Source organism: Misgurnus anguillicaudatus, chromosome 8 (genome assembly GCF_027580225.2).
Source record: "Misgurnus anguillicaudatus chromosome 8, ASM2758022v2, whole genome shotgun sequence".
NCBI lineage: Eukaryota > Metazoa > Chordata > Actinopteri > Cypriniformes > Cobitidae > Misgurnus > Misgurnus anguillicaudatus.
Window position 1 is genome coordinate 19,356,194 of NC_073344.2, and position 23,120 is coordinate 19,379,313.

At 35.9% G+C, this 23,120-nt stretch overlaps 1 protein-coding gene and 1 long non-coding RNA gene across 5 annotated transcripts in view; one reads left to right on the forward strand and one right to left on the reverse strand.

Annotated features, from left to right (window-relative positions):
* Window positions 1–23,120, reverse strand: part of rap1gapb (RAP1 GTPase activating protein b) — a 168,820-nt gene that overhangs the window by 42,753 nt on the left and 102,947 nt on the right. The window contains exons 1-2 of one of the 4 annotated variants that reach the window (XM_055213653.2): window positions 17,639–17,787; window positions 11,929–11,964 (exon numbers count right to left, since the gene is read on the reverse strand). The exons of 1 other annotated variant lie outside the window; for it this stretch is intronic. In XM_055213653.2, the coding sequence (XP_055069628.2) occupies window positions 11,929–11,964; window positions 17,639–17,682 (80 nt within the window). In that variant the 5' untranslated portion in view covers window positions 17,683–17,787. Of the gene's footprint in view, window positions 1–11,928; window positions 11,965–17,638; window positions 17,788–23,120 lie in introns of those variants that run through there. 2 more of the 4 variants (XM_073870426.1, XM_073870427.1) reach the window with 2 other exon arrangements.
* LOC129450942 (uncharacterized) lies at window positions 3,330–5,426 on the forward strand. Its single transcript, XR_012370763.1, has 3 exons — window positions 3,330–4,389; window positions 4,507–4,579; window positions 4,998–5,426. It is a non-coding gene; the product is annotated as an uncharacterized lncRNA (long non-coding RNA).

The following is a 23,120-nucleotide window of genomic DNA, read 5'->3' on the forward strand; positions in this document are numbered from 1 at the left end:
ATGCCACCAAAACACTCATCAACAACTCTCTGGAAAACATGATACATTTCCAATAATTTGCGTGAGATCGTCTTTTGGCAGAGTGAAAAACTTCAATGTACTTCAAGCCAAGCCCAAAACATTCCCACAGTTTCAAACCCATTAAGCCAAAGCACCACCTCAGGAACATCCCTTTCAAAGCCACAGTACCCACAGAGTTCCCACCAGCCCTCAGTTTACTCATTTAAATCCAACCGAAACTCTTTGTTTATGCTCTACCACCACCAAAACACACTTTCACAAGCCATTTGGAAAGACAAATCATCCATAAATATAAGATCTCTTTAGTATCCCTGCACTAAATGTTTCCCAAGTCAGCAATGCACATTTCTCCTTCCCAAACTTTGTTTAGATTTATCAAGACAGAGAAACAAAACTCATTAATGCATTTGGTAGATGCTCTTATCTAAGTGCATTAAAAGTACATTTTATTAATGCATGTTAGCTGGGAATTGAACCCAATACATTTGTGTTGCTACAACACTCAACCAACTGTTACATTTACCGTCAAACAATTTCATATCAAAATTAAATCCGCATCAGTCCTGTACTATTACTCATAAAACTAACCTCTCAGCACTAAACATTTTCCTGCACAATCCTAAAAAACTTCTCAAGGTCTTTTTTGTATCTAGCAAAACTGTGGTAAAGTGGGTTATTTTCTTAGACCTCTCAGTATTTTAACTGAGGTTTCCTTAGAAACCGAGAGAACGTGGCAGCTGTGCTTTTAAATCTTGTTCCCTTACCATAGATGATGCACTTTACATAGAACGGCCTCTGAAAGGCTTAACCTTCTGCCACCTCTGTCCTTTGAGATCCTCTGCATGCTTCCCAGTAGCTCGGCGAAAAGAAACAGCCAGCGGCACCAGACCTCTTTTCTCTTAAATATTTTATCCACACCCAAGTAGACAGAGACTTACATCTGAGGTGTCCACCTGATCCTCCGGTTCTTTGTATTTGAAGAACTAAAGAAGCCAAACCCGTTTTCCAATTTTTTCTCCCTAAATGGTTTTAACCATGCCGTAACTGTTGTGAGGTTAACAAACAAAATCAGCCGTAAAAACTGACCATGGAAATGTTCCTCTCTTTCACCGACAATGTAAAAAATTCTTTGCTGCCTTACTTATTATTATTAATCTTGACAAGAGATGAGTTGTTACAACTTATGAAGTTGAAGTGAAGAAATTAAGTTATAACAACTCTAGGCAAGATAAATAATAATAAGTGACTTCTGAGTTAATCTGAGTTGATTCAACAAAAAATTAAGGCAGCACAGATTTTTTTACAGTGCATGTGAAATGAAATATCGTTAACACTTTACAATAAGGTAATTAGTTAACATTAGCTAACTACATTAGTTAACATGAACTAATAATGAACTGCACTTATTCAGCATTTACTAATCTTTGTTAATTTCAACAATTACTAATATTTTATTAAAATCTTGGTAACGTTAGTTAATGCACTGTGAACTAACACGAACAAACAATTAAAAGCTTTATTTCTATTAACTAACAATAACAAAGATTAATAAATACAGTAACAAATGTATTGCTCATGGTTTGTTCATGTTTGTTAATTTTATGTTAACTAATGAACCTTATTGTAAAGTGTTACCGAAATATCAAAATTGGTTTGCATTTTGATTATATAAAAAAGATAAAAAAATCTACATTCTGTAGTCAAATGAGAAACTATTATGCTAGGGTTCAATTGTTTAAAACCCTGAACACTGTAAAAAAAACTTAAAAAATTAAGTTAAACAATTTCAACTTGATTTTATAAGTTAAAGTAACAAAATGCTGTGTTTTTACAGTTTAGTAAACCCTAAATCCTCTTTAATGATTTATAACGTAAATCAATGAAAAGTAAAAATCTTTTCAGAAAAATGACTGCTTCTGCACATTCTCTAAAATGAAATATTTATCTGCTTTTGAAGTTATATGTTCAAGGAATTTTCCGTTTGTACAAGGATGAAATTAATATTTATTCATGCTTTGAAGAAAACTGTCAAATCTTAGACAAATGACACTACATTCTCGGCTGGCCTTGCTGTCATTGGAATGGTTTTTCGTGTTTGTTTTCTTTGCTACATACTGAAAATGTGTCATAAAAAATTAGTTTCTGTTGGCCTTCATACTTTCTGGTGAAAATAAGTAAATAAAAAAATAAATATATGTCGTCTAGACAAACAGATAAAGACAAGTATACACTAAAGGAGTCAACAGAATGGTCTCCTGCTGTCTAAGTGGAGCAATATTGTCAGCTTCTCTTCCTTTAGTTGAACTCAGATTGAGCTATCAGGTAACAACAACAATGGGTGGAGACCCTCATCTGCCACTTTATCGGTCTGGTTTCTCACCAGGCCAGTTTCAACTATAAAGACAATCTAAAAGGGCCTTGTTTTGAAAACCAACCAAACAAAAATTAAGACTTTTTTTAAACATGTATCCCTTTTGGAACTGCTGATATAATTTAGCTAGACAATGAAATTAAAACAACTTGGTTATGCAAGCCAATTCATTAAGTGTTTTTTTTTTTGTGGCCATTTTAGTCTTTTTATTTGAAAGTGATTAAGGAGAGGACAGGAAAGTACAAGGAGAAGAGAGGGGTATGGGATCGGCAAATGACCACGAGCCGGGAATCGAACTCGGGTCGGTGAAAGTGCGAAAGCACCACATGTCGGAGCCCTGCCCACTACACCATCGGCTCTGACAATTCATTAAGTTTTAACCTGTGAATAGTTGATATATAACTAATAAAAACACATTGTTTAACTTAATTTTGTAAGTTTATGTAGCATAAAAATATATGTTGATTTGACAAAAATGCTGCATTTTCTTCACAGTAGTTACACAGACAGACAGGTATACAGTAAAAGAGACAGTGAGAGATGCACAAAATTTGCACATAAAAATGTCTATTTGTGTAACGTGTATTTGTACACAAAAGTACAAATTAAAACTTCCAGAGTGAAACTTTCTCATGTCAAGCCAAAATTCCTTTTCTGTGTAGGAATTCCCTTCTAAAAGGTCCCAATATTTATTTATATATATATATATATATATATATATATATATATATATATATATATATATATATATATATTTGTTTGTCCCAATGCAATTTAGGTAGAGAAATGTATATATTTGGTACCAATATGTACACTGTAAAAAGTCATTCTGCAGGCTTGTAGATTTGATGAAATTGAATATGTAAACTTTATTAATAAAATTAATTTCATGTAGTTTGGTATTTTTTTGTGTTAAAATTCTTTAAAAATGACTGAAATAAAAACAGCTTATTGTTTTTGTGAATGATTTAGCTATTCTTATTGTGTATCTGCGCATGTAGCGAATACTGAATAAATCCAACGTAATATTAATCAGCTGTTTTAAATTAAAAACCATTCCGGGTTGATATGCAGGTCGTGAGCGCTGAGCAGACGGATTTAGGAAATATTTCTGTTAATGTGCCAAAATACAAAGTTTTGAAAGCATTTCAGTCGAGAATGTATGCTTTTTAAACAAGAATCTGCAGTAGGTTCATAAAGATATCGCCTATTTAAACATTTCCTTGGAGTTTTGTGGCGATGGGAGCTCCAGATAATCAGCGGGCGCTCCGCGCGTATTATACGGGACAACGGCGCCTCACCTCGGCCAGTGTCTCTGAAAATCTCCGCTGGCTGTGACGTCAATGTAGTGTTTAAACTGTGGATAAAATTCATTTCGGGTAAATTTATCGGGCAATCTTTGGTCTTATAAGTATATAAGCAGTGTTTCTTTGTATAATTTGTTTGTAATTTGTCAATATTAATTAAAAAAAGGATTAATATGAACTGGGTTTGGACGTAACTTCAGCTTTAGGACCCAGGAGGTCGCATATCTAGGATGCATTCGTCGATTCGCATGCTGCGATTGGTGGTCCAGATGCAACTCATTTTGAGTGACAGAAAAACTGACCAATCATACTGTTCCTCTGAATGGGTGGGTTCTCTTATCACTAACTCTCATAGATATGTAATATGTAACGTTATGTATCTATTATGACAAATTCTGGCCGCTCGCTCGCTTGGTTCGTGTTTTGAAGATAAATGTGACTTTACTGCGGTCTTTTTCGATTTATTTAGTTTTGTGTTAATTATATCCACAAAGTATTACAATAAATTGGTAATGTAAAACTATTCTCCGCTGTAAATTAATTGTGTGCTCAATTGCGACGCCCTGTGTTGAATTTTCCCGCGGAAAACATGAACCATTTCTGACTGAAATGTTTGACAAAGGCGTCTTACTGGAGTACAGTATCATTACTGAGGGGAAATATAACATTATTCATTTAATTCCACAAAAGGTGAGTAAGATATTAAATGTATAAGTTGTCTTTTTAAAATGTTTAAGCTTTCTACATATTGTAAGTTGAACATTTATTATTATTAATTTCGCGACCTATTATTGTGTGTTCATGAAGGCCTGTAACGTACTGCAGCTTCCTGCAGACAACGTGAAACATTGCTGAGGGAGACCTTTATTCACAACAAAAGGTGAGGAATATTATTAAATAAATATATTGTACATATTATATTGTGTATATAGTGTATGTGTGTGTATATACACATGTGAGTAACTTGGTTAACAAATAAATATGTGACTATCCTATCGTCTGACAGAAAAAAATGTAGGGAAAAGATTTGCCCTAATTATAAATATCGATTATATATCTTCTCAAACATTTTTTGATATTATTTGTAATTCCAATGAGAATTTATTATCAGTTTTCGATATTACTGCATATTTCAAACACACCTAATAAGCCACAAACTCAGATGAACTCCATTGCACATATCTTCCAGTTTTCTTTAAAACATTTTAATATACAAGTTTAATGTGTGGATTATTTCAATATTCAAGCTGTATACATTTATAAAAGTTTTAAGACATATTTGCTGTTTAATGTTGCAGGATAAAGATGAAGAGGCGGGACTTGAGCAGCTTGTGATGGCTGTAATTGTAAAGAATGGATCTTCTAGGAGTGGAAGCCCAAAGGATGCTGGAATTGTTATCGAGGCCTTAAAGGTGTTCACAGGGCAGGCTTTATCCTCCTTGGATTGGATCAGTATCCCAGGCATCTTTTCAGGTGTTTCAGAAACTTTTCTTGGAGCTGGATTCTTCAAAGTTTATAAACTGATTACAGTACAGTAAGTCTAAACTGCTGTCTGATTTTCTGGGTGTGAATCAATGTAACAGAACACAAACATGGAACCTTTCGTCTGGAAATGTGGACGGTTCTCTTTAAAGACTGTAAAATACTTTTTGTACACTGTTACAAATACACCATTAAAAATGAGATGCTTTTCTGTTCTCTTGACTGCAATAAAATAAGAATTGATTCATCTTTGTCTGTCATTCTGAAATCAGATATAATCCTCATCATTACTAATAAAAATATTAATGTATGATGTTAAATTAAAATAGTATAATTGAATAGTATTTATTGTATAGTGCTAGGTCTTTGTCCTGTATACCCAATATTTTGTTTAAATTTAAATTAATTTCTAGTTGCAAATTGCAGATTACCTTTTTGAATGGGTTACTATTAAAGAGTTTATGGATTGATTCTAACTCAATTTTTATTTGTTGAATTTAATTAATGATATTGCTTGTAATCTGTTGCCACACTTTTATTGAGTAGATATGGCATAATATTTTTATTGTATAGTGCTAGATCTTTGTCTAGTATACCCAATATTTTTGTTTAAATTTTAATAAAATTTTTAATTGCAAATTGCAGTTTGGCTTTTTGAATATGTTAATATTAAGGAGTTTATAGAATAAATCTAAATCAATTTTGATTTGTTGAATGTAATTAATGATATTGCTTGTAATCTGTTGCCACAATTTTATTGAGTAGATGGGGCATATTATTTTTTACAGTGTACCTCTAGGTGCAAAAGTGTGCTTTTTGAAAGGGTACCGCCCCAGTAACAGGCAGGGACTATTTTTTTCTGACAGTGTCAGCGTATCACAAACATACTCCACCTCAAACCTGTGGTTTTAAGTCTTTCACAAACAAAAAATAAACAGAATCTCTCAGACACAATTTCACGGCACTCTGTATTTTTACAAGGTAGCTATTTGCGTTTGAACTTTAAACGTTCACAGTTGTATGTTTAAGTACGATCTGCTTGTGTCCCAGTGGGCTTGTTTATTGCTTTATTCCAATAATTGTATATTTTTGTATGGTTCACGTCCTACGAATTTTTGGATCCTGAATAATCTTAGACTTTCAATATCATAACTGAATATTCATAATATATTTCATAATATTTTACATACTTTATTGATGACAATTTCAAGTAGTGAAAAGTAAAGCAGACCTGTCAAATATTTCTAATATCAAAACTGATGCTAGATAAAATATTAATTTTCTCCATTAAAAAAGTCTCAATGTAATATTACAAATCCAAACTCTACCATCTGCCATGAAAATTACATTTGATCAATCTGTTCAATAACAAACTCCACCAAACCAAGGCTCCTGTCTTCAGAAGGCACTTCATATATTTCACATAATGTTTTCCAAAGCTCCAAACAACCAAATATCTGTGAAAAATGTTCGACACTATCTGAACTGCTGTAAAGTGAACTGTAATGATCTCTTTCAGACCCAAGCACATCCAGTAAAAGCACAGAGAGCTGTTATGCGAGTCATCTGAGTTGACAGTATATGTCGCTGAGAGACACGGCTTACTTGTGTCCCCAAAGACCACTGCTGTCCTCGCAGTATCCGGGCAAACTAAAGTCTGAAAAAACAAAAACAACTAATCTCTAGAGAAACTGCTTTCCCAGAAAGTAATATTTTAATTATGTAAGTGTGCTGTTTGAAAATGTCCATGCATCCGTACATACAGTATACATTAACCTGAGCTAAGACTTATTCAACAGTATAGCTTTATTTTTTGCAAAGCAATGTCCACTGTTAAACAACAACCTTGGCAAGGCCATTAGCGCATACGCAATTCAGCCAGGCTGATTTATGGGAAGATTTTTCACTCTTTTTGGAAAATTGACCAACACTAGATATGTCTAATGCCACTTTTCCATTGCATAGTACCCCACGGTTTAGTTTGGGTCAGCTTACTTTAGACAATGCGCTTAGATCATTTAATTAGGGCCCTAAATGTTAATGCTCTTTCATTCGTAAGTCACTCACATAAAAGCATTTGCTAAATGAAAAAGTATAAATGTAATGTAAATCGACGTGTATATACTGTATAAGAGAACTTATTTATTTGCATAAAAGTATTCCTGTACTCCATGCAAGATCTGATTTCAAACAGACTGTAATTCCCCAAGGAAGCAAGTAAAAAATGGCACACTGAGCAAAGAGCTTGTACTTATGCCACCATATTCATTCCTAATAAATTTTGAATACTGTCTTGACAATTTCCACAGGCCTGCTGATCAAGACAGGACATCAGCGTAAAGATGCCCACTTGGGCTGTGATTTAAATGCGGCTATCAAACCGGTGACATTCACGCCATGTAGAGTAGAATACAGGCTAATGCGTAATTCCAATCTGAATAGATAAAATTATAAATGCACAGTGTCTAAATAACAGCCCTCTGACAGTGTTGGTGGGTACATCAGGCTTTTCAGGAAGTGTGTGGTAGTGCTTAAAGTGACTTAAAATTTATGCCCGCTTTGTCTCTAGGACGAAGACTACTTCAAAAATAGGCAATAAGGGGGACGCGTGGGCACCGCAACCTCTTCTTTTTTTAATCACTATAGAGACTTAGATTACTTTGCTGATTTTGGACATACAGATATGATTTTTACATCATTTATAAATCATTCAAAAGTTTAAAGTGTCTGAAGTGCCAATAAAAACAAAATTTTGTGCTTTTTGTAAAATTACGAAAATAAACATGATGCGTGTTCTGTTGTCTCTCCCTCAGTGAAGTCCTTTCAGAAACACTCACAAAATTAATTATAACTTAGAGAATATTTGTATATTTGTCAGACAAACAAAAGATAAATGCCTACATAATGCTTGGAATGACTTCTTTTAAATGATGTAAGTGAAATATTCTCACTTTGTGTAAACTATATGAGAAGAAGGAGAGGTACAGATTTTCACTTAATACTTCATTACATGAAATGAGCTGAGATCGGCACACCCAAGCTATTCACAAGTAAAAAAGCTGAGACGATCCATATGCATGGCTCACGCCCCACAGTTAAGGGACAGTCAATACCCCATCCAGTTTCTGCATTTAGTGCGGTGAAGGCATGTTTTTGGCGCTTTTCTTATAAATGACGCGATTGCAAGTGGGACATCTAAAACCTTATATTCTAAATGGCCTTTCTAAGCAAAAAATGTCTTAGAAATACTAAATCAATATATTGTTTAATGTGAATAAGTAGGCAGAATGAATTTCATTTAAACTCTAGACTACAAGATCCAGTATTAAAAAGTCTTGTAAAAACATGTTTAGTATAAGTTTGTGGCTTTATATCAGCTACTTAAAACATTTGCTTTTTCAAAAAACACGCATAAACATTTTTCTCTCAAAAATACAAACATGTACATATATGTTGCAACTTGCTCACATAATATTGTAGCCCAGTTTGTGGTGAACACAATGTTATGAAACATTTGCCATTATTATGTTTTAAACAAGGGGCAACCTTTCGGTATCTGTTGTGAATCCAACACGGAATGGCCTTAAACGGCAATTCATCGACTGGCCGCTAGAGGCTGGTTCCAAAAGGGAGTCGATCCCATGTTAAAATGCCCAACTTTACAGCAAAAATAAATATGTTTATAGCCTGGTACAAAAAATGTTTTTGGTTCATATAGCTAGTTTTGCCCTTCATGGCAATTGTGAGGGCAAATTATACAATCTGTTTCGTCTGGAGGATTGGGTATAACATTTTCCATAGCGTCAGATTTGATGCAGCATTGAAGTTCCTCCGAAAGGGAACATCTTGGGTTACGTATGTAACCCTTGTTCTCTGAAAAGGGAACGAGACACTGCGTCTCCCTGGCCATACACTGTAAAAAAATTCAGTAGAAATTTGCAGCTGGGTTGCCGGTAACTTACTGTAGATTTAAATTTATGTTATTACTGGCAACATTTTGTTCAAAGTTAAATGAACATTTAACATTTACAAGTCTTTGTCTTTACAGAATAAAACTAGAAAAACAGCATCAAGCAAAACATTTTGGGAAACAAAATCTGAAGCAAAAAACAGAAAAAGTTTGATGATGATTTCTGGTTCCCAGAATGCTTTGCACGAGGCTGTTATTTTATAGTTTAATTCTGTAAAGATAAAGACGTGTTAATATTTAAAATTTATTCAACTTTGAACAAACTCTTGCCTGTAAATAACATAAATTTAAATCTACGGTAATTTACCGGCAACCCAGCTGCAATACCATTGTAATTTCTACGGATTTTTTTTACAGTGTACTTCCAGCGTGCCTGTACATCCGCTTCGGCATATGTCAGATAAAGTGGGCGTTCCTTTACGGCGTATTTATGGTCTCTGGCTTCCGTCTTTGATGTCACGCCCAACCATTGGTCAAATTTTATATACATACTCAGACACGGTCACACTTTTCAGGGAACAAGTGTTACATACGTAACCCGAGACGTTTTAGCAGCCTGGAAACTAAGCTCCATTCACAACCGCTTCTTTGCCCATTTTCGTTATGTGCAAATGATGCATGGTGACTTGCTAAGATTGCGACAGCAGGCACCGCCTAATTTCAGCTTGAAAAAACTCTTCACAAACCTACGGGTGACGTCATGGACACTATGCCATATTTTTTACGGTCTATGGTTAAAAAAATATGAAAAAAGCACACGTCAGTGCAGGTCAAAACTTCTCAAGGGGGACAATGAACGTAAAGACCCCAGAGGGTTAAAGTTATCATTTTAGCATTAAAAGGACAAGTTCAGTATTTCACACTTAAAGCCCTGTTTTCAGATTGTTTATGATGAAATAGAACAGTTTTGACTGAAATTGGTGAATTATCGCCACCAACTGGGCTGGAGTATCTATTATTCAAGCACTCAACGGAAGAATGTACGGGTGTGAGGCGTTTGGAAAAATAAGTCCACAAGTTTACAACGAATGGTAAAACACCTGTTGGAAAGCATATTTTGCAGCGATTTTTGTGTAAGCATATCAGTGAACACCCCCGACCACTCGGCGAGCTTCAAGTCCTTGCAAACGAAAGTTTAACGCATTCTAGGAAGGGTTGCTCCAGCGCACCCACGCAGCCACTGCAGAGGCGGGAGGCGACACAACAAACACCCAAAAACTCCCGGGCCAGCACCACACGTCCAAATTTCAGTCAAAACTGTGGAAACAGGGCTTTAAGTGTAAAATACCAAACTTGTCCTTTAATAATCTTTGTTAATGTTCATTAATGCCAATACAAATGAAGAGCTCAAATACAAAACCATCTAATTGTGTCTGACATTTATTCTTGTAAATTTCAGAATGGCCTGAGTTGGGGATTAAGCAGATGTGAAGTTAAAAGTATTTGATAGAGCTGCACGATTCTGTATAAAATGAGAACCACGATTCTTTTGCTTAAAATAAAGATCACGATTCTCAAGAACTCACAATCACGATCTTTTAACGGTTAATCGTGCAGCTCTAGTATTTGATGAACGTCAAATATATAGTTGGTTATAGCTGGGACTAGCGATAATAAAAATATACAGATATTCATTTTCAAAACGTCACAAAATGTCTTTTATGCCGTATAACATGCAACGTGTTTATTTGAAAAATTTAAGCAGGAAAACGCTGATTTTTTGCACAAAAAAAAATAGAAACAATTTAAAGGTCGTGTATCTAATCCCGTTTTTTAAACCCTACTTAGTGTGTAATGTTGCTACAATGGCATAAATAATCCCTGTAAAATGATAAAGCTCAAAGTTCACTGCCAGGCGATATATTTTCTTTAACAGATTTTGCCTTTTAAAGCCTACAGCGAACAGCCGGTTTGGACTACAGCCCTCTACTTTCTGCATTAATGACGTCACTAGAACAGTTTTTTGACTAAACTCCGCCCACAGGAATACATCAGTCGCCAACTAAGCTAACGGCAAGCTAAGATGCTATCAAATCACAACACACTAAACAAACTACACAATCAGAATTCGTTACGTATTTCTGAAGGAGGGACTTCACAGAACAAAAAAGACATCAGCCCGTTTTGAGGACAGTGAAAACAGCGGTACACAGATAAGTAAATTGTGTGAAAAATACTGCATTGTTTTTACACGTGAAACATGAACACATGTTATATTGCGCACTGTAAACACAATCAAAGCTTTAAAACGCAGAAAGAACGAGACCTTTAAGAGAAAAGGTAAAAGAAAGATGGTTTACATGCATGCCGTCTTTCCCTGGTCACATTATCATGCACCACAGTGCTCATCTGGGACGATACACGTGGAGTGAATCGCAGGTCCTGCCATAATTACATTCCACACTCCCTCTACTCCCTCTCTGAATTTCTTCAGACACATTATCTTCACAGTCTTTATAATTCAGCCTTACACATAACCAGTTCCTTCTCTATATTAATAATCCCACTAGTCAAGCAGGTGAAAAATCAGACAAAAACAGCTTGCTTGAGAATCTGACTTATCTGACAATCTGATCCAAACCTATGAAATACAGCACGCACACACAGAAAAATGTGCTTTGGGTGACCTTTGAATGACACAGTTGATGGTGTATACAATTTTTTAACAAAAAGTTGTATACACAACAGCATGATAATAACAACTTGTTTAGCCAAAGGATATAGGTTTTATACTGTACATGCATACATATTCATGAAATTATAAAATGTAACCTTACCATATATGTCTTGTCCTAGAGAAGTGTTTGTCCACTCTGCAAAGAAGAAAACAATTTTATAGTTTGCATATGTGGGCAGGTGAGAGTAACACATCTGAAGACATGGCACAAAAAGGGCGCTAATTGATTTCGCGCATTCAACACTCAGAAATCTCAACCCAAGGCCATTAGCCTGCTAATGCTAAAGGCTAATCAATTCAGCAAACTCCTCTTTAACACTCGACTTGATGTGATAATGACTCTGCAATCTCTCAAGTTAAAGAAAGGTGAAGGCCAATGAGATGATGAGAAACCACTGAAGCACGTCATCAATAAATTCAGGCAATTGCCATCTCTAAATTCCCTCGAAACATTTCCGCCATCTGCAAGAGATGTACAGTACGCCAAACCTTTAACTGTTCATTTCATTAATTTGTGCATGTTGTTCGTAAAAGTTTTGATGGACAACTCAATAGTTTTGCTAGACAAAAGCGCACGTGTCTGTCGTGAGGTCGGTTGAGGTTGTGAGACACTGAGTAGTTTTCTCTCTGAGAAAGCAGATTGGTGTTTGTGCTAATAACACTGACAATGACTGTGGTTAAAAAAGCCCAGACTTTCATGAAGCCAAATAGCAAAACAGCCACAATGCTGAACACAATGGCTGCTGTGCATGAAAAGAAAACCAAATTATTTTAGCAAACGTAATAATTTTGGGGTATAATGCTGCAGGAGTCTTTAATTTCACAAGATTGTAAATGCAACACAAAGTTTGGTTCATTTATTTATTCATTCGAAGTGTCTATTACACTAAGTGCAAATAGTTTCCTGATACATGAGGTAATGCGAGCTCCTAAAATTTGCTTTTGACGCAATGTCCCTGGTTCAAATCTGATTTTTGCCAACCTCGCTTATCTCCAGTGTTGGGGAAAGTTACTTTTAAAAGTAATGCATTACAATATTAAGTTACTCTCCAAAAAGTAACTAACTGCGTTACTTAGTTACTTTTCATGGAAAGTAATGCTTACGTTACTTTTGCGCTACTTTTTCTTACTTTGTAGAGAGTTAATCTCTTTTAGGCCTTGCAGGTGGCTTTTATGACTGAGAAGTTCTACATTCAGAAATTGCATATTTCCATTGCAAAAATGACTGAAACTCTGCCTAGGCGGAGTGCGTAAATCTACGTTAATATGTTCAGTTTAATGCAGTACATTGTTTTTATTTATATCAAATTAATTAATTTGAAAATTAACCCGCATTACTTTTTTAAAAAAGTAACTCAAATATTAATATGTACATTTATAAAGTAATGCGTTACATTACTCGTTACTTCAGAAAAGTAATATTATTACGTAATGCACGTTACTTATAAAGCCCGATTTATAGTCGTGCGTAAGTTCTATGGCGTAGGCTATCCGTAGCGTGTCCGTAGCCTCTGCGTAGCCTGACGTGCACCTCGCAAAAATGTTAACAGCGCGTCAGATCTAAGCGGACCGCAAGCACTGTGATTGGTCCACCAGAACCCCTCCCGTCAGGTAAAAAAACTGTCATAGGTATTTCCGTTTGTGACCGTGAAAACAAAGATGAGCCAAGTTGAGGAGTGATTTAACTCAAACTGCAGCAAAGGTTGTTGTTTATTTACTCCCATCATTGCTGGTCTTCTCAAAACATACACAACAAGTTGCTGTTTCTTCTTCGTTTGTGGGTTAACTTGCTAAGCTTCTTCTTTGACGTTCGCGCTGCTACTGTGGTTACACGGGGGTTACTGCCTACCAGCGGTCTGCGCGTGTGGTTGCACGTCGACGCGGACGACAACGCAAAAATATAAATGAAAACCGACGCGGATCCTATGCCGTCGCGGCTACGCCGTAGGACCTACGCACAACTATAACAAGCCCTTAATGCGTTACCCTCAACACTGCTTATCTCCTAAGCGAGGCATTTTTTATAAAAATAAAGAAAAGTTGAAATTAAGTGCCTAAAAAGTGTACTAAAAATAAAAGTATTTATTGGATAGGGTTAGGGATTTTATTCTCTCAATAATACAGCATCCACTTAATAACTTTAATAACATTATATACATTTACACTCTGTTATTATTGCATCCTCTTAATATGCAGAAATACTGAGGTGCAAATAGTATCTGCCAGTATAAAGTATAAATATAAAAGGCTGCACCAATGCCCTTATAACAAAGAGTTTAAAATAATTATTTTTAATTCAGAGAGGATACTGTATTAAAGATTTACCGTAGTCCGGACCTCTGTGACATCAAAGCTGGTAGCACCCCCAACCTAAAATATCATCCTGTCCCCCTGGGTGTCATTTTATTTATGACCACTAGGTGCTTCTACAAACTCTATTCACTATCACTAATAACACAAAATGAATTGTAATGGAGGAAAATGTGGACCTCTATCTTGCCAGGAATTAATTTGGAAATAATCTTGATCAAAAGTTTACATGTCACACCATCATCGGAATCTGTAGGCTGTCAGTCGCATGCTATTCGACCTTCTGCTGAGTTAAAGGGAAAGTGTTGCTGTTATGTCAACAATGTGTAGTAACGCTTCAGGTTGAGAAACAAATATTTCCATAACCTTGTGTTTGGCAAAGGACGAGCGGTAAATCTGATAATTTAGTTGCCCCTCCAGAGCTAAAGTCTGTGTTAAATTGCACTATGAGAGAATTAACATCTGATCCTGATTTATTTTGAGTTAAACAAACATACAAATAAATAAATAACATAACTGTGGGAATTTTCCTTGCCACTCTCACTTGCTCACTGTGAAGTTTTTATACACTATATGGGTCAAAACACAATCTTAGCCTGTTGGTAACATAGACAATAAAATAGTATTACAGAAAGAAAACCAGTACTGTAAGTCAGTGGTTCTCCTACATTTTTGGCGTGCGGCCCCCGTTGTGTAAGGTGCATCCTTTTGTGGCCCCCTCCCAAAAAAAAATATGACATTAAACATTACAAAACTTAAAATTTGAATTAAACAAAACATATAACATTATACAATGCAGTGCTGTTGGTTAGTAGCCTTATTTTTCTGAGATATAAATAGACAGAATGTATGATAAATTAATGTATTTTATAAAATGTCATTAAACTGGGGGCCCTCCTGGCACTATCTCAGGGCCCCTTCACTGCTGTAAGTTAAACTTTATTTTTGTTACATTCATTAATTAAATAACCTATACTACTTGTCCAACATCAAATGAGAAACGAATGAGCAGGTGACCTGTGGTGTGTTTGGTAACTTTAATAAATGATGCATAAATTTGGTGATTATTCAAATAGACATACTGTTTTTTTCACAGCGGTGGTGTAATTGCAATTGATAATTGGTAATAATATCTCCTTGGTTTCTCTTCTAATGTCGTAAGAGCCCAGATTTCGACTTAGCATCAGGTCAAAATAGTACGAACCCAAACTGTTGGTTTGTAATTCTGGGTTGTTTTAACCCAAAACGCTGGGTTGTTGTAACCGGGTGGCTGGGTTTGTCCCTTTTTGAAACGTTTGGATAAAAATAACCCAGCATTTTTAGAGTTTATTTTGCATTTACATTTTTAAATATTTCAACTACAAAAAAACAAAGATTTGCTGGTTCAACTTAAAGGGGCCATGGCATGGAAATCTGACTTTTTCCATGTTTAAGTGCTATGATTGGGTCCCCAGTGCTTCTATCAACCTAGAAAATGTGAAAAAGTTCAACCCAGTTCCTTAGTTTTGGTACAAGCACATGAAAAAAAAAGTCGTTGAAATTTGGCTCTCCTTATGATGTCATAATAATACCACCCCTTAATCTGCACTATCCAACCACAGCACTGCCATTTAGTACAATTGAGTTTTAATTGCAACAAACCACTATCATTGTGATCAGTGTTTGAATTTCATCAGCTCATTTGCATTTTAAAGGACACACCCAAAACGGCACATTTTTGCACACACCTACAAAGTGGCAATTTTTAACATGATCTATATGGTATTTTGAGCTAAAACTTCACATATGTGCTCTGGGGACACCAAATATTTATTTGACATCTTAAAAAAGTCTTGTGCCATGGCCCCTTTAAAAAAGTAAGTTACATTTTACATTTCAAGTTAATTAAACTTAAAAAACTAATGTAAACTAATATTTTTAAATTAAACTCAAATTTTTAAGCAACCAGGTAACTTACTTTTTTTAAGTTGCAACAAAGTTAAGTTCATATAACTTAAAAATATTAGCTTACTTAAAAATGGCTTCAATAGTTAACACCAAAAAAAGTTTTACCAATTGAAGTAACCAATTGTTACCAATTAAATGTTTTAAGTTGATCCACCTTTTTACTTTTTACAGTGTGGGTCCAGTATTGTGTATTGACCCATATCATTTTCACTAGGTGCTTCTACCAACTCTATTCACTAATAACAATGAGAGGAAAATGGAGGAAAAAATGGGGACACTACTGGTCTTGCCAGGAAATAATTTGGCAATAATCGTAAAATTATTACAATTTTTAAGTAACCATATAACTTACTTTTTTAAGTTGCAACAACTTTTTACAGTGGGTCCAGTTTTAATCAATATACACAAAAAATAAACACTATTTGTTCTGAAGCTGTTTAGGAATCATGTATTGTGAAAAAAAATTATACACTAATACATTGAAAATGAATTACGTCATCACAGGCTGACCTCATAAAAGTGCCATGTTTAATGTTAAGACTTATAAACCAGCAAGTGGGATCTATGTTTGTTTGTACAAGTTATGTTTGAATAAATAGTGACCTCACATTCTAGTTTTAGTAAACAAAACCAGATCAAACGGAACCAGTTTCAGATTACTTATACAATCCTAAATGAAAACCAGTAAAACCAAATTTTCTGTGTTTATGTGTAAATGTCAAAAGGGCATCAAGCAATCTTAATATATTTTTCATTAAGACTCATACCATGCAAAAGTGCCTAAAAACGTTTCAACAAAGAGAGATAAGATGAGGTCGCTAATATCTGTGTGATCTGTCCATCTATTGTCCTACTTTGTTGCCGAAACAAGTTCAAGTGATGCGTGACTTTATCCATGTCAATCTGTTCGCATTCCTACCAAACCATAACAATGAGGTTTCGGGTGGCAAAACAAACATAACGTAAACAAGCACGTGCAACCGTAAAAGACAAATTAGTACAAGTAATAGTTTCAAAAATCAAGGGAATAAATAAGCCGTTTAACTGATAAAGAAATGTCCTGTTATTGTTAAAATAAAAGTAGTTATAAATCAAAAGACTTACTTGCATTACATCAATACAATTTTTTGTCATTGTGTGTTTTTTTTTTTTTTTTTGGAAAATCAAACCTATGACCTCGGCATTGATTCAAATTTTCATTATTTGCTTTTACTGTATTGAAAAAAGCATTGCATACATTTTTTAAGATGTTCCCGTAGCTCAACTGGTATTAGCAGTGCAAAGTCAGGGAACACATACTTATAAACGTACACCTTGTTGTAATGCACAGTAGGTTGAATTGGATAGGAGCGTCTGCCAAATGCATTAATGTAAATCAATTAGACTTCTTTTGGGTATCACAGGAATAGGTTTGGCAACGAGCATTGTCATTATCTTTCAATTTCATTTTTGTGTGAACTATCTCTTTAACTATGACAGCATGGTAATATCCACCAAAAAAAAAGGAAAGTCATCTGTCACACACGTCACAAATACCCAGTGGTCTCTCTTACCCCCCATATGCTCCGAAAGTGAAGCTCCTCTTCCTTTGAGCCATGATGTCCACAGAGCTAAAACACTGAATTTCTCTTTCTCCTCTGCCAGTTTTCCTCAAACAGAGGAGATTCTTTGTGTATGTTTCTCTTTGACAGCGGCTAAGTGTTTTTATGTCTCTGTTCCAGCATGTGAATCTGTCCCTCCTTCTCGTCTGCTCTCTGCCCTCCCTCACTGTCTCTCTCTCTCTTTCTTTCTTTCTCTCTTTCTCTCTCTACCTGAGATCGAGCTTCACAGGTTTGCTTTAAAATGTATTTCATTACTTTTAAAGAAAACCATAGCAACCACAACAAAAGACATAAAGATGAAAAGTACAGTAAGAACATAATGCGTGGACAGCAGAGCTTAGATCATTTGATCATAAATGAAAAAATGATGAAGAAATGTTCGACATATTGAGATGCTGTTGGAATGAATAATCACAAAGGAGATCATAAAGAAGGTCGAATTATCATATTTTTGAAGAGATAGTTGTTTTGACCTTTCTATGATGTGAAGATGTTATTTCAAGTAGTTCAATAATATTCATGATTCCAAATATCATGATCCCTTCATTTAACCTAGAAAGATGACAAGCTGTCATGCAGGACCTCTCAGTGTTATAATTTACTGTTTTTAATGATAACAAATTAATGCCAAATATGCATTACGTCTAAACGGGCGTGTCCAATTCCACTTTTGCTAATTTAACAACGGGAAAAATGGTTTATGCACCAACGTGAAAATATCGCGTGCACACGTGAAACATTTTGCATGCACACGTGAAACTTTCGCGTGCACACGTGAAACTTTCGCGTGCACACGTGAAACTACCGCGTGCACACGTGAAACTACCGCGTGCTCACGTGAAACTACCGCATTTAGTTTCGCGTGCTCATGTGAAATTTTCCCGTGCACACATGAAACTATCGCATACACACGTGAAATTACCGCGTGCACACATGAAACTTTGGCTTTCACATGCTCACGTGAAACTTTCACATGCGATTTCGCGAAGGTTTCGCGTGAGCTAGGGCTGAACGATGTGAGGAAAAGTTGCGATGTGCGATGACATTGTTTAATGTTCCGATGACAATGTGAGTTGCGATAAATATATATCTTTTTTTATGTTTTAGGGGCCATTCACAAACACGTGGAAAACACTAGACACGTAGGTTATTGTCACATGACCTGCACATTGAGCTTGTGTCATTCTGAAAAGTTAAAATGTTTTTGAAATACCTGGAAAAAACGAGCGTGTCGCGAGTCGCGACCGCGGCGCTTCCAGAGCACACATACATTTGAAATAATGAACTTGAGCGCGCAATAGACGCAATATGAGAATCACCGCTTCCACAGTACCTGAGTTTGCGGCGTCATCTCTCCTAAATCCAAAATAATTCCATGATATAGCTGAAGTGCTGTTCATTTTCACCACAAGGTCTTCGTCTGACAACACATTTTCCTCACTCTTCTCTCCTTCCTCTGCCATAGTTTTTGCTAACAGACTAAACGTGATAGATCAATCTGAGCGTAGCTGACTTGGGGGTTCCCCTGATTGGCCTAATAGCATGAACGCGCAAACCATCGCTGCGTCCGAAACCGCCTACTTCCATACTATATAGTAGGCAATGTAGTGCTTTTTGCATACTATATAGTATGGTAGTAGGCGATTTCGGGCGCAGCACATGTCTTCAGGACTAAACGTGATAGGTCAAACGTTTATTACATGCGCTTACTGTTTTCCCTTCATTCATCGCGTCAAGGCTGTCTGTTGCGATGTGTTCATCGCGTGAGTTCATATCGCGATGACGATGAAAATTCGATGTATCGTTCAGCCCTAGCGTGAGCACATGAAAGTTGCAAGTGAGCACATATTTTTTTACTTCAATGTAACCTTAGGGGCTCGGTAATATCTTACAGTATCATTGTAATCTCATAAAATAATTTGCAAATATGCAAGAAAAGGTTTGTACTCAACAAGAGATAAAGATTTTACAAACGTGCGGAGAGCCGTTTCAGCACTCGGACAGCGCCGTGTTTTAAAAAGCATTAGCCTACTTAAAATTGTTTCTCATCTCACCATATCCACAGGTACAGAGTCATCATGTACAATAAATCCGTTGGACAGCATTTAAGAAACATTGAAAAATATATGCAAAATTAGTTTAAAGCATTTATTTACTTACCAGGCTACAGATGCTCTTACGCCTTCTAACCTCTCATAATCGGTCCTCATTTATGTTTAAGAGACTCGATAATAATCTTTTACATTTTAATCCTTTACTTTTTCATATTTAAAAGCATTTTTGTTCTGCTGCGCAAACACGTGTGTGATAATCAAACCCGGGTTGTCGTCCTGTTAATATGTGCATATTACTAAAATGCTCTTTAAATAACAAAAACAATATTGCGCAGTCTATTTTAGTTGCCTCAAAATAGCAACGCGTCAGCAATGCGCCTGAACACACCTCGTTTTCAGACCAGAATGCCCATGGATGCAAAATTGGGCACAAATGCATTTGCTTTTTAAACAACGTGGCGCTGAATGTGAAAATGATCATTGTGCCGGGTTAAAACTAGCAAAAGACACCGGGATTGTGCCGGGTGTATGACATTTCTAATCACAAAAATCATAAAAAGACAATTTTTACTGAAATTTAAACATGCTGTCCATGTACTCTGCTGTCCTGTTGAACAGTCTGTGCAGACAGAAATGAAAACAAAAATATTCTGTTTGCTGCTGAAGGTTTTAAAGCTCTAACATAATAAAATGCTCCCAATGGTGCTGTACAACTGAAGAGGATGAAATTTAATACATTCAAATAAATTATATGCGCTAAACATTGTTCACAAAAACTTGTTCAGGGACTAAATGTTTTGTTACATTTTCAAATATCATTTTTATAGGCAGACCTTTAGAATACATAGACAAATTGCCTTTGATACCCTCAGGCTCAAAGAAATGGATGTTTACAGTATGGAAACACTGGCAAAAGCACAATATGCTGCTATCTCATATCTAGTGACAGAGAACGTCAGAGTTAATAAACATCTCTCTCTTTCTTCCATCTTTAATTCTTTTTGAATTAATACAAAGTATATTTACAACTACTGGGATATCAACACATTGCTCAACGTTTGCTCTTTCATTCTTTTGCATTCATGCATTTTGGCAACTGTTTTTATCCAAATCGACTAAGTTGTGCATTCTAGGTATATATTATTTGTAATCAGTCTGTGCATTCCCTTGAAATCGAACCCAAGACCTTTGTGTTGCTAACAGTGCTCAGCCATAGGAACTTTTGTCCCTTTTAACCCAACGCTAGGCTAAAAAAAATCCTAGCATTTTTAGAGTAAATGTAGCAAAACCATTTGGACTTTTATCATAAACTGATGTGCAGAATATTGCACATTGTACATTTCACGGTACATTACCTTGCTCAATACATTATGCATTGGATATCTTTTTTAGAACATGTATAAACACATCTAAATCTAATTTTATTGGTCTCAGGTAATGCCAATTTTGCAAAACTTACAAAATTGCAATGATGCTGTAAAGCAGGGGTTCCCAGCTTGCTGTAATGATACTTAAAATTCAAAAACACTCTTTTTCTTTCTCTCTTGCTCATTCACTCCTCTGAATTTAGGAACAAGACAGTTTATTCTGGTTAATTTATGAAGAACAGCTCAATTAGAAAGGGCACCAAGAAGTGTCTGTAAGATATGTCCCATAAACACACACACACCTAAACGCAGGTCAAAAGAGTCAAAAGTAATCGGAAAATGTTCTTTCAGAGGGCGAAGACTGCAATTCCCAAACATTAATAAAACAAACACTCAGTCACACTATCCAAAAATGTTTCTTTAAGGAATTAAAATTACTCTCTTCATAACAAAAAAGACATTAAATGACATGAACCATGTTGGACAGCAGTTGTGGTAACCTGGGTCTGTTGACTTTTAAATCCAATGTATAGTTGTGCGTAAGGTCTATGCCGTAGGTTATCCATAGCCTCTGCGTAGCCTGACGTGCACCTCGCAAATTTTTTACAGCGCGTCAGTTCTACGCGGACCGCAAGCACTGTGATTGGTCAACTAGAGCGCCTCCCTTCAGGTAAATAAATCAGTTTGCGACGGTGAGAACATAAATGGGCCAATTTTAGGAGGGATTTATCTGAAACTGCAACAAAAGTAGCTGTTTATTTACTTCCATCACTGCAGGTCTTCTTAAAACATACACAACAAGCTGCTGTTTCATCTTCGTTTGTGAATTTAAACTGGCCAAGCTGCTTCTTCATTGACGGTCGCGCTGCTACTGTGGTCTGCATGTGTGTTTGCACGTCGACGAGAATGATGACGCCATAGGACGTACACACAACTATAATCAGCACTTTAGGTGGGTTTTAGGTTTAAGGCTGGTTTATTGGGGGGCTGGGCTGTTTAGACAAAAAGTCTCTCCATTGTATCTCCTCTTAAAATTCTTAAAGCTTAATGTTGGATAAAAGCATCTGCTAAATGCCTAAATGTAAATGTAAAGTTCTGCAGAAAAGCATTAGGAATGTGGCACAGAAGACAAAACAAGCAAAGAAATTGGGGCTGTCAGACTTCTAAAGGGACCTAAAGCACCATTAATCATAAACACAATATCAAGCAGATTGTCCAGGTTGCTTTAGGGGTGAGCGATATGGGGAAAATATCATATTACGGTTGGTTTAGGCAAAATCACGATTTTTATTACGATTCTTTTCATGTTGTTTTTTTAAGAGTTTTTTTTTTGCCATTACTGAGCCCTAATACAGCCATACTAATGCCCCCATTTAAAAATGCAGTCCTACAAGGGAACAAATATATGCGCGAAAAGTGCACGAATAGTGCAGCGCATGTGCGAGAAAATATTGAGACAGGAAACTCCGCTACAAACAATTACACAAAGGAAATGGACAGCATCGGCACACTAGTTTTCTCTTCTTTTATTTACACTTCTTCCAAGAACAAAGAGTTGTGGCGCATTTTCATCACCGTAATGTTTGATTCCAGTTTTTTGTTTTCTTGATTTTACATTACATTGTTTGAAATGGTGGATCGGCTACTTTTCTTTACTTATCCTAAAGTTTTTAATGTACAGTAAATGTTGCAAATCAGTGCTGTGCTGACGGTCTGGTAGAGTAATAATTTGAGTAAGAAATCATTTGTATTGCCTATGTGGCGAACGTGGCCATCTGCGATAAGTATACTTTGAAAGAAAAAGGTATACCCTTACCTCGCCTTCATGTTGCACGCCTTGTCGCGTACTTGATGTAGGCACGAATCACGATGTTTCCGAAAAAGTGGATCGTGGAGACATTTTAATAGTTCACAATCAAATCATATCGCACACCCCTAGGTTGCTTTTTAGAAAACAGACGGTAATTCAGTCTAGAAAAGTAAGGTGATATCTGTAAATGATGACCGAATTGA